Source organism: Erpetoichthys calabaricus, chromosome 1 (genome assembly GCF_900747795.2).
Source record: "Erpetoichthys calabaricus chromosome 1, fErpCal1.3, whole genome shotgun sequence".
NCBI lineage: Eukaryota > Metazoa > Chordata > Cladistia > Polypteriformes > Polypteridae > Erpetoichthys > Erpetoichthys calabaricus.
Genome location: NC_041394.2, coordinates 252662160 through 252674501, shown reverse-complemented (window position 1 = coordinate 252674501; position 12342 = coordinate 252662160). Strand labels below are relative to the sequence as shown.

General features: G+C 36.5%; 1 protein-coding gene across 3 annotated transcripts in view; it reads right to left on the bottom strand.

Annotated features, from left to right (window-relative positions):
• The window catches only part of sfmbt2 (Scm like with four mbt domains 2), a 417083-nt gene that overhangs the window by 83447 nt on the left and 321294 nt on the right, over positions 1-12342 (bottom strand). For all 3 annotated transcript variants that reach the window (XM_028814085.2, XM_028814102.2, XM_028814094.2), the window contains one exon: positions 2505-2618. In XM_028814085.2, coding sequence (XP_028669918.1) covers positions 2505-2618 — 114 coding nt within the window. The remainder of the gene's footprint in view (positions 1-2504; positions 2619-12342) is intronic.

The following is a 12342-nucleotide window of genomic DNA, read 5'->3' as shown; positions in this document are numbered from 1 at the left end:
TCAGCATTGATGTTCAGATACATTTTTCTTGTCAGACATTTTTAGTAGCCTTCAGGAACCTTAATGTGTGACAGGAAAACATTTCCCACACCATAATGCTGCTACTACTGGGCTATGTTGTTGGCACCAAACAGAATGGCTTTAATATGTATTAATTGATGGGAATAGGTTAAGTACCTATTCACTAAACAAAACTGCATGCAATCAGATATAAAGCCAGTAATTGTAACCATTCAAACAAATGTTATATCTGCACAACAGTAAAACCAGTACTCATTGTCTGGGAAATCAGCAGCACGCATCAGGCAAGATGAGTAAGGGCAATTGGATAGAAACAGGAGCAAAGGAAAAGTTAGCATCGCAACCAGGAATTCTACAGCTTAAGATGTAGATACAAACGGCTCTTGTTCATGAGTTTGTCTCTGTAATCTAAATGGGTGGGCCAGCTCTACAGAAAAACATGAAGAAGGGTATCCCCAGTGGATGGAACACACCAAAAAAAAGCCAAGTAGAAAGATGGCAGCTGTCTAGGATGGGAACTGAGCCATGTTGTGTTTAACAACAGGTTTAACAGAACCTTAGACTCATCAAAAGCAAAAGGAGTTTTGCCACTCTCTAAATAAATTTACTAGTGTACAAACATAGAATTAAAGTATGCACTGTGCTTACTACCTAGTCCCCATGGAGTTATGTATGGGTGAGCATGGCAACATTGAGGACAATGACATACATGGCAGAGCAATATGTACCTAATTAGACTTGCTGATGATAGGGTCCAAAAAAAAGTTCCAGTCAAATAAAAAATGAAAGGAAAATGGTGAAAACAGTCATCTAGGTTATTATTCTTGCATGGAGGCATGGTGGGGCAGTGGTAGTGCTGTTGCCTCGCAATAAGGAGACTGAAGTTTGTGTCTCAGGTTATCCCTGCATGGAATTTACATATTCGCCCCGAATCTGTGTGGACTTCCTTCAAGTGCCCTGATTTCCTTCCACAGTTCAAAGACATGCAGGTTAGGAGAGTCGGCATTGCTGAATTGACCCTAGTGAGTTCATTTACCCTGTAGTGGATTAGCACACTCTCCAGTTGTTTTCCTGCCTCACATGTAATGATTCCTGGAATAGGGTCCAGCTGCCCTGTGACCCTGGCCTGGGTAAATGGGTTAAGAAAATGGATGAATTACTCTGGTACAAAATGTCATGAAGTCTTAACCACAGTACACGTAGAACATAAACCAAGTATAATTGAGTACTGAAAGTCTTTCAATTAAATAATACAAGCTATACAACTGCAGTAAAATTAGTTTAAATTTGGTATGAAAATAAGTGTTTTTTTTATAGATTTGGAGTAAAAATTACTTTTCATGATCTTTACACCAGCAGGCTTATATGCCAAGTTATGCTTATTAGCATGTACCATTTTACAGAAATACTTTGCAAATGATTGAGAACATGTCTTAAAAATATTATCCTGTTAAACCATTCCATACATGGTATCGTCTTATTGTTGTTAATTTCATTTTTTGTTGTTTTTCAACGATTGTGTTTTTGTCTTCCTTTATAAGTATTCCTTAATGTGTACAGTATCTTGTTTAAAAGTTTTACATTATGTTAGTGTTATTTATTTTGCATGTTGTGTGCCATGTGCACTTAAAGATGAGCCAGGGCAGGGTTACTTGATACCACAGCTTGGAAACTGCTCCCAGTGCAATTTAATAAAGGGTAGCACATGAAATGGCTGCCTAGGCATTAAGGTTATTCTCTTCCAGTCCTCTGGTTTGTGCTTCCACTTTGGTTTCGTATTTCCAGGTTTTGAACCCAGCTCTAGCATTAAGGTACAGTACTGTTTTTGGTTATTTGAGTTGGTTTTGTTTGCATTTAGGTTTGCATTTTAGGCAACCCATTTTGTTTCCATTGTTTTTGTTCCTGTTTCTGTTTTCTTTTCAGTACTTTTTGAATTATTTTAATACATTCTTAAACTTTGCTTTGTCCTCTTGGGCCAGAGGATTAAGAGTTTTTTCCTCTCTCCCTTCAAGGATATTTTTAAGCCTTTGCCCACTTGGGCCTGTGCAGGCTGTAAGCTGACCTCTTTGAGTTTGGGGCTAGGTGGCTTGAAGTGGTGAGGCCTACTCTGTTGGAGCAGGCCTACACCATTTAAGAGATTTTTTTAATAGCATGGTCTCTGTAATACAGATAATCATCAATGCATGGAGCAATAACAGTATTGCAATGTAGTTTTTATAAAAAATATATCCTATTGACCATTTAAAAAAAGTATACTCCTAAAATTTTGCAGTTGTCTGTTAGGAATTACAGTAATCTTACTGTGTAATGTTGGAAATGTAAAATACTCAAATGCTAATTAACCTGTTTATACTTTATAAAGCATTTTCCTATGTTAGAACAATTACGGTACAAAATAATTTATACTCATTTCACCAGTTTAAGTAACAAAACTGCTCCTGGCAATAAACTGCCTATACTGTAAGTTAATATTTAGTACATACAGACAGTTCTCTGGGGAGGAGTAAGACGATACCCATTGGCTTCACACCAGCCTACAGGAAAAATATCCATAGACTCCACATCAACAATGTACTCTGGAAGTGGCTTCTTTAGACCTGAAAAGAGAACATACAGCATTGCATGAAGAACACCTTTCAAAATAATGTAATAATTTGAAATGGCACCTTTTAATTTAACATGAACCTGTAAAAGGCATTTGATAACTGGTGTGTATAAATATATACTATGTATATATATAATTTTGAAAAACCTTAATACATACATTGCTTAATGCTTATGCAATGCTTATTTTCAAATTTCCATTAAATGGCTATAAAGGTGTGCTGACATTTGCACATTTTCAACATTCCAAACTGTAAACACTTTATTTAGTATAACCTAATTTGTTAAAATAAACTTTTTAGATGTTCTTTATTAAAGTAGATTCTCCAAAATTAATTTAGGGAATAAAAGCAATAATTTTTTTTCCAATATGACTGAAGTACATTAGTTTAACAACTGATTAATTGTTTTAAACATGACATTTCTAATAGACACATATTATTTATTAATTTCCACACTAATATTATGTAAAGAACAAGACACATTATCTGTTAAAAGACAGGTAACAGAATAAATATATTTGATTATCTCTTGCCCAACGTGCCTTCAGCACCTTTCCTCGGTATCCCTGTGTGTCCCCAAACCTCTCCTTGCCAGCACTCCCATACAGTATGCTCCTCAGACTCTGTTATTCGAGGCGATTTCCTCGCATCCTGTCCACTTTTATACTTCCTGTATTGGAAGGTGAGTCTCAGCATGCGTCCTACTCCTTTGTGTTTCACACTTCCTCTTTGAATCGTGTCACTAAAGTCAAACTGACCATTCAGATAGGTTGGAGTGACGGGACACACACAGACCTCAGTGTTCCATTATACAGTAGATTTGTTGCATAGACTATGCACTTTTATATGGACACATTGTCTACAGCCAACCTTGTGCGCAATATTGGCAGGATAGGCAAAGCCCCTTTGTGAACATGAATTGGATTATGTAAGTTTAAGAATGATATGTTGTTATACATTTTTACAAATATGGAATAACATTGATTCTTTAATTATTTTACTTCTTCTGTTGGTCACATTATTTAAGACACTGTCCCAAAGTATATAATTCTGTAAAAATGCCAGTCAGTCATTATCCAACCCGCTATATCCTAACACAGGGTCACAGGGGACTGCTGGAGCCAATCCCAGCTAACACAGGGCGTAAGGCAGGAACAAATCCTGGGCACGAACCTGCATGTCTTTAGAGTGCAGGAGGAAACTGGAGCACCCAGAGGAAACCCACGCAGACACGGGGAGAACATGCAAACTCCACGCAGGAAGGACCTAGGTCTCCTAACTGCGAGGCAGCAGCGCTACCACTGTGCCACCGTGCCGCCCACCGGTAAAAATGTCTTCTGGTAAAATAAAAAATTATGTCTCAGCCATGTAAAATATCAGAAAATTAGATGCAGGACTGCAAAGTTTTCAAAAAATATAGAACAGAAGTCGCACTAGGGTGGGATGTTTCTTATAACAAGCTATATAATTCTCACATTTACAAAAATAAAAAAAAGATCTATGCTTTGAAAATGAAAGCAAGTACTGAAATAGCTGTATGCTTACCACTCTGGATATTCTTACAGTTTAAAAGAATGTAATATAGCAGCAACGATCATATCTACTTCAAAGCCCAGTCAGTTTTAACCACATTGGCTTGAATGAGTAACAGTTGGTTGAAATGTATTTTTTATAAGAACAGTACACACAAGAACAAGAGTAAGTTATGTGCCAGCAGGTGTTTGTAATTTAATTTCCAAGATTCGCCCACAATGACAGTAATGACCATGCTTACTTGTACTGGTGCCAATTATAAGCATTATGCTTTGCACAGAATTTACATAGAATAACTGTTATTGTTCTCCAGAGTCCTTTATTTTTTTTATAGATTTTGATTCTGGGAAATGAAAAGTAACAATGTAAAAAATGAATGAAGCAAATAATTCTGACAAAGGTCCCTCATCTCTTGTAGACAACAGATAAAAAAATTGTGTCAACTCACTTAATTATGTCAGGCAGTTTAAATCCTACACAAGCTGACTGGCTAATTGAACAGATATTTATGCAAACAATGCCCAGGTGACAAGAGAGTGCTAGAAGCAAGGGCAACATTGGACTGCATAGGGCAGTGATAAATCCTGCAAGAGAACTCCAGTGGAGGAGAGAGAACAACCACCACGGCATCAGGTAAGGTTTGGGACTGGCCAGTGTGGGAATGTAGAGACCAATGAGTGTAATGTACATGTGCTAACATGCTTGAGAAGAGCATCTCTAAATACTTCATGGCATTGAATCTTACAAGCAACAGAAGTTTGATGGAATTGAAAAGAGAATGGTTAGCTAGGTTCCTGGAGAAAAAAAAGAAATGTAACTTTACTTTTTTTTTTGTTCTTTATTTTGCCTTATACGATTTCTCGTATTAGGAATTTGTTAGTTTTCACATACCCCTTGGGGTCAGAGCGCAGGGTCAGCCATTGTACAGCGCCCCTGGAGCAATTACAGGTTAAGGGTCTTGCTCAAGGGCCCAGCAGAGTAGGATCTCTTATGGCAGTGACGGGGATTCGAACCGGCAACCTTTGGGATACCAGCGCAGATCCTTAGCCTCAGAGCCACCACTCCACCCCAAAATACCTTTGTAAGTTATTTAGATGTTGTAATGATGCTGATTTGGTTATATCAATCACTGCTTCAGATTCACATTCTGCTTACAAATCGTTTAACAAGACATGAATAAAAACAGTGTCATATGATTAGATATGTGCAACTCTTGACATTAATCCTACAAAAACATATGACCCTGCATGTTTAATACAACTGAGCAGATAAAACGATGGTTAGTTGTTAATTCCATGCTTACTGCAGAGAAGATCTTTACAAGATTTCAGCACATACATTATGGTTGGCCCTAATATTTATATTGTATATACAAGAATGATATCCTTACAACACTGCTTTAGATAATAGATGTTTGATGATAATCATTTAGGTATAGCTATAGTATGTTCTATCCACAGAATCCAGATTTCTTTGAGGTCTGGACTTGACCATTCCATTGTCTGATTCTTGTTGTTTAACCATTCACTTGAAGATTAGCCAGTGTACTTAGGCTCACTATCCTTATGCCTAAATCCAATTACAGGTAAGCTTTTGCTGTTGTTTTCTAAAATGTACATGTATACAGAAGACTTCATGGTAGGGTCAATAACTGTAAGCACTCATAGTGACAGCAGGTTTCCAACCCCAAATATCCCCCCCCCCCCCCCCAAGTATAAGATTCTTATGTTTGGCTTTCACAAAACATAGTGCTGTGCATAACGACTGAACAAGTCCACGATGGTCATGGCTTAATGAATGAACAAATCCAAGATGGTCATGTCTTTCTAGAAGATAAAGTTACACTCTCTGTTCAGAAGCAACTTTAGCTTTTGGATTATATGCAATTTTATGAAGCATCTATCAGTCAATTTTCTGGTAAGCCAACAAGTGAGAACATTGGAAAGTCCCTTTATATTCTCCATTTACCAATAATAACAATAATCATCAGCTAATAAGATGCTACACCTGGCTCTCATTACCTTATTAATGGACATGGAAGCAAAAGGGAGTTCTTTTTCACACAGATCTTTTGCAAGATGGATTATTTTTTCTTGATTAAAATAAAATCTAAAATTTGTTATGGGTTGTTTGTCATATGAGCATAAATTATCTAAACTGAAGGTCTGGTAAGATGATGTAACTTAACTCTTGGTATGAAAACAAATGGAATTAAAAGAGAATATTTGCTTTCCACATTGTAAATGGTCAAACGACTGAGTACCCATTAGCTTTGGCAACATGCATATACAATGTTAAGTTGCTTTATTCAATGCACTCATATCACCTTGTAATGTAATGTACTTTTATTGTAGCTAGGTTATAGCATTATAGGTGCATACTCATCCTTCTCATTTAATAATTAAGTTGCAAAATATTAAGTTAGATTATAATATATCTATTGCACTCAAATGAACATTCTGTTAGAGTGTATGTCTATTTTCAATAAGGTCTTAATGGACACCTCAAGCCAGACTGGAACATGTGATATTACAATATGTTATATAAAATGCCTGTATATTAGGACTAGCTTGGCTGAGGAGGATCCATTGTTAAGACTATTTTATAAAGAAATGTCTTTTTCTGAATAGCTTTATTTACAGTTTTAACCACTGTTTTTTATTTATTACCATCTGTACATGAGTGCACATGTTTAATTTACTTAAGTTTTTGTATTCACAGTTTTCAGTTCTTCAATAAAACAATAGACCATTCAACAGTAAAAACACTTAAAAGGAATGCTACTAATGTCTTTTCAAAGTGTTCTCCAAATGTGGTGATGCTAATTCACAATATCTCCTTTCAGTTGAGGTTACTTTTCTCCCTACTCACACTGTATTGACTATAGACATGCTTGTCCCACAACCACAAACATCCTTGATATAAAAGGTGCTGTGTGAAGTTTACAGGAGAGGGAAAAAAAAACACCTGTTGCATTTTTAAAGCAACACTAAATTCTAATTCAATTTACATAGCAACAGCAAAAACATAAGAATGGAATATCATAATGAATGTATAATTCATTTGTCATCTTAACAGACATACTAGTTATGGTGACAAAAAAATGAAAGCAGTTTTTGCATCAATGGGTAAGCTTGCTCACATACCAACAGAGATAGAAAAGAAGAAAAGAGGTAAAAGAGAGTGAAAACCTAAAGTAAGAAACTAAATCAAGCAGCATCTGAGAAGCCTTTTATGGGTAAGAGAAAGGCACAGCGAGAAAAAACAGGAGAGGTCCACGAGAAGCACAATCAGGACTTGAAGAGGCAAGGGAACTGAGAAAGAAAGGACCATGGAGAGCAATTTGGTCACATAGTGCCAGAACAGAGCAGCTGGAGGATGTTTTCTGAATGTGACAAGGAAGGTGCCAAGGAGTTTAATGGGAAAGAGGTGACACACGGGGTCTGGCTCTAAACCTGTTCTCAGGGAGAATTTAATCTGTGTGTGCTGGTGATTAAGATTTTTTTTTAAATTTTTTAGTCAAAATAGCACAGAGGTTGGGAAAACGATTGGTGAGTCAGATAAAATAACAAGGGGTTTAAAGGAACAGGTTTGAACTCAGACAATGGGGAGGAAGAAATTGTGCGACTACCACTATTTAGGACAAAGTTTACAAAATATAGGGGCGTGGAGTTGCCATCTTGGCTACAGGCCAATCAGTTTACAACTTGTCCTTGTATTTGAAAGGCATAAGAGATAACAGCCCCTTGAAAAAGTTTAGAGGGACTTGAATTAATTAGGGAGGCTGTACAATAGAAGGAGTGAATCCTGATTCTAGGACAAGTGAGGAAAGGAGATGCAAAGGAGGACTGATCCAGCTCCAGATCAGCCAGAAGATCAAGGAGTGATGGTACAGTTAAAACTCAGGGATGGAGACGCGCTCTGTCCGATCAGAGTAGAAAGCTTGATAAATAGTCTCTTCTGATTCTGTAGAGGAATGAAGAAATAACAGATTTAACACCAGAGCAGAAAGCGGTTGATTGGGAGAAACAGGAAGGGTATATAGCTAAATTAATTTTGGGGATAATATTTGTTTTAATAATTGCCAGTATACTCTTGAGCGAGAGTGGGAGGGATGACCAAACATGGAACAGCTGGCAGAAAATTACTAGATGGGGGGTTGGAGTAAAGCATCTTAACCATGTTAATAAAGATGGACTCTGTGGGGAGAGGGAAGGCAGGTACAATATTAAATATATGCAACAAACAAAATACAATCTCAGCTGCAAGATAGGACTAGATAGCCAGTTTGGTCTGGATGAATCAGTTTAGAAATCCCTGTCTGTAGTTGACAAGCAAGTCCTGAAAAAAGTAAATTTAATTTCCTTCAAATGAGAGGTCTTGCAACATGCATGCTTCATGAAGGACTTTTTAATAATCTTGACAAATAGAGGGGAGACCTGGAAAGATAACTGGGCCAGAGCTGATCGAGAAAGTCTAGTGAATTGTTTCTTTCCAAGCCAATCATAATACCAGATAATCTCAAATTGTTTTTGTAATTATAGTCCTCTAATTCTGAGTTTTGCTGATTAAATCCATCACTTTTCTCCAGTCTGTTTTGTGTGGTTGTCACTTATGACCTTGACTGAGAATTATTTAATTTATTTCCAATATCTTTTTATGGTACCATGAGGTTAGCCCTCAGTACATTCATATTAGTCCAGAGCTCACTGTGGTCATGTTGGATTATACCCATTCAGTCACCATATTTTGTATCCCCTCAAGAAAGATGGCTGTGTAAGGAGAGAGAGGGTCTTCATCTGTGCTACCTTCAGCATAGGGTGAATGTTTTACTTGACTGGAAAGAGAAGAACTGAGCCTACTTTTTGGAGTAGCTACAATCCAAATGAGTAGGTTAAGTCACAACTTGTGTGTAATTTTGACACCATTTAGACAGCAAGAGGAGTGTTAAACAGCCATTAGCAGCACATGGCACTTGATTCCCCTTGAATCACTACACATAAAAAAAATGGCAACAGAGATTGATAAATTATTGATAAGTGATGGAAATACTGGAAAATAACCCCTTTGGAGAGAAAAACATGTTTGTATATATTCTTACTAAAAAATAAGTACCTATTTTAACATAAGAAAAGCACAAATAAAAGTGGTAAAAGGCCTTTCCATTATAAATTCATTTAAAGTTTCCCTGCCATATCTAATACTGAGTGAGAAACACAGATATACAAAATCAATGCTTATGCATAAAACAGTATCAATAGAAAGGTTTCCACACTTAATGTTGTATTTTTTTTGCGCTGTACTTCCAAACTGTGAATGATACAGAATACTTTGAAAAAAAATATATGTTCAGTACAAAAAATTATGCAATTCAAACCAAAACAACAAACCAGGATCACTGAATGAGAGTTTCAGAAAACAGTAAGGAACATCATGACCTAAATTCAAAGAGCTACGTTACCACAGTTCACATTTCTTACAGTAAGGAAATTATTTATCTGTTGGAAACCTGCCGTCACTACGAGTGCTTGCAGGAAGTCAAAAATAGCAGTGCCAACAGAAATGAAATGGTCCTGACATTTATACAAATGTATAATACTTGCTACTGCTGAAAGATTACTGACAAATGACAAATTTACTAGGTTTGATTATTTATTAAAGACAATCGCTGAAAACGAAGCTGAAAATAACAATGTCACTATGTAGATAATATTAGAATTCATTGCCTATGTAACAAAATAATAACAAAAAAGAATACTATCTATATAGACAGATGTGTTGTGTACTTATGAATGTGAACCATCAAGATATGCAAATTTGATCTGAGTGAAAACTCGGAATTGAGCAATGAGCGTAGCTTTAATAACTGTGATGCACCATCGATTGGAATGACAAATGCAATGCAGTTCTTACTAAAAATGTTTGTGATATGCCATCTTCTGGAATGACAGAGTTATGGCAACTGGACAGACACACAGACACATACTTTTATTAAGGTGGATATTAATGTATATATAATGTGGCGGGTAGATGCAAAGAATAGAATTTATGGAAAAAGATGATCCGCTGTGGCAACCGCTAACGGGAGCAGCCAGAAGAAGAAGTGTGGCAGGTAGTGTAGCCTAGCTGTAAAGGAAAAGGTTTTCAAGACTGGCAAGTCTGCTAATTCAAAGCAAAAGTTTGTGGATTAAATCTCAGCCTTTGTCTCTCTGTGAGACTCTAAAACAGGGGTCTCCAACATGTCGCTCGCAAGTTACCAGTAGCTCGCAACCCCTTTTCAAGTAGGTTAATGAATCCAAAGGGTTAATGAATCCTACATAAATTTGAAAACTTGATTAGTCAAATTAGGGGTGAGCAATCTTTCCAAAAAATCATATCACGATCCTTTTAACACAAAATCACAATCCATAATCTGAATTGCAATCTATCTTTTTAATGTGGCATACACTAAAGAGAATATCCAGACTCAAACTCATCAAGACCTAAGTAACACTTTATTTTAAATATCAAACAAAGTTGAATTCAATTGTTCTGTCATTCACTAGCTAAGTGGAGTTAAGGAACACGCCTCGAAGCTGTCAAGTGAGTGAGGAAGGCCCCTTCCCTTCGGCCTGTTGCGTGGATCTCGGATTTGAGCAAATACATTGGTACCGCAAGCGAACTATGATGCATAGCGAAATGACAGAAGTTGCAAAATCAACAGGAATGTTCAAGCAAATTATAGAAAAAAAAACAGATCTAAATCTGTTAAGTATTCTCTCGTAAAAAAGCGGACAGACATACAGATAGAGATAGACATTGGATTTTATATGTTATATAATATATTAGTAAACCTGCAAAATAATGTGCAGTTAAAGTCTCAACAGCATTCTCAGCATTTCTGGAGCTTAGCAGAGCCAGATAACTATAAGAATCTTCACCAAGCAGCTCTGAAAATGTCTGCTTTGTTTGGGTCTACATAACTCTGTGAGTCTGCCGTTTCTGACATGAATGTCATGAAATCAAAGACTGACAGATGAACATTTAAATGACTCCATAAGAGTGAACCTAAGTGGCTACACTCCACCATACACCTCCCTCTCTTGTTGACTCCATGCAGTGCCAGTCATCTGACGAACTAAAAAACACATCACACATGCAACTGGACATGTGAATACTCTTATGAAGTGAAACAGTGATATGTAACAAAATGACAAATGAATAAGTAATATCTGTGTATTTGTAATTGAATTGTTTTGGCAGCATTCATGTTTTAAGTCAATAGTGTAAGATACACTAGAAAATGTAGCCCAAGCTATGAGAATATAAATGTTAGAAAACATGAGTAGCTCTCGGCCATTTTCATTTTGTAAAAGTAGCTCTCAGGGGAAAAAGGTTGGAGACCCCTGGTCTAAAAGAACATCTCACCTGTGCAGAAAGTATACAATTGGGTATAGTCTTTACCTTCTATACTCATTCTTTCTTTACTCACAACACCCTTTCCATTTCAAATAACTACTGCTGATTGGCATTACTATGCTAAATAATCATTTGGTTTAATTTTTTTTAATGTTCAAAGACTCCAGGGAAACGTGTAATGCTATCTTCACCTTTCAGCTTCCTTCTTGTTTCGTGAAATTTATAGGATCACTTATGACATTCAAGAAAGCCTTGTCTTTTACTGCATTCCTACTTTGCTATTTAGCTATTCGTATTTTAACTGAAATTCATTACCCAAGCGTGCAGTTCTATGTAATTAAATACCACATAGGTCACAACAATATACAAATATTATAATTGCATTACATTCTCAAATCAAATTGCTCATGGGCCTGAATGATTTATATATTTGTAGCTAACTCATTCTTTAATGATACTACGAACTATGACACTCAAGCGGATGTGTTACTAAAATTACAAGATGGCAGGGCATACCAGCCAGACTGAAAATATTGCTAGTCATGAGAAAGTAGAAATTAAAATGTATTTTAGATAGATAGATAGATAGATACTTTATTAATCCCAAGGGGAAATTCACATACTCCAGCAGCACCTTACTGATGCAAAAAACAATATTAAATTAAAGATTGATAATAATGCAGGTAAAAACAGACAATAACTTTATATAATGTTAACGTTTACCCCCCCGGGTGGAATTGAAGAGTCGCATAGTTTGGGGGAGGAACGATCTCCTCAGTCTGTC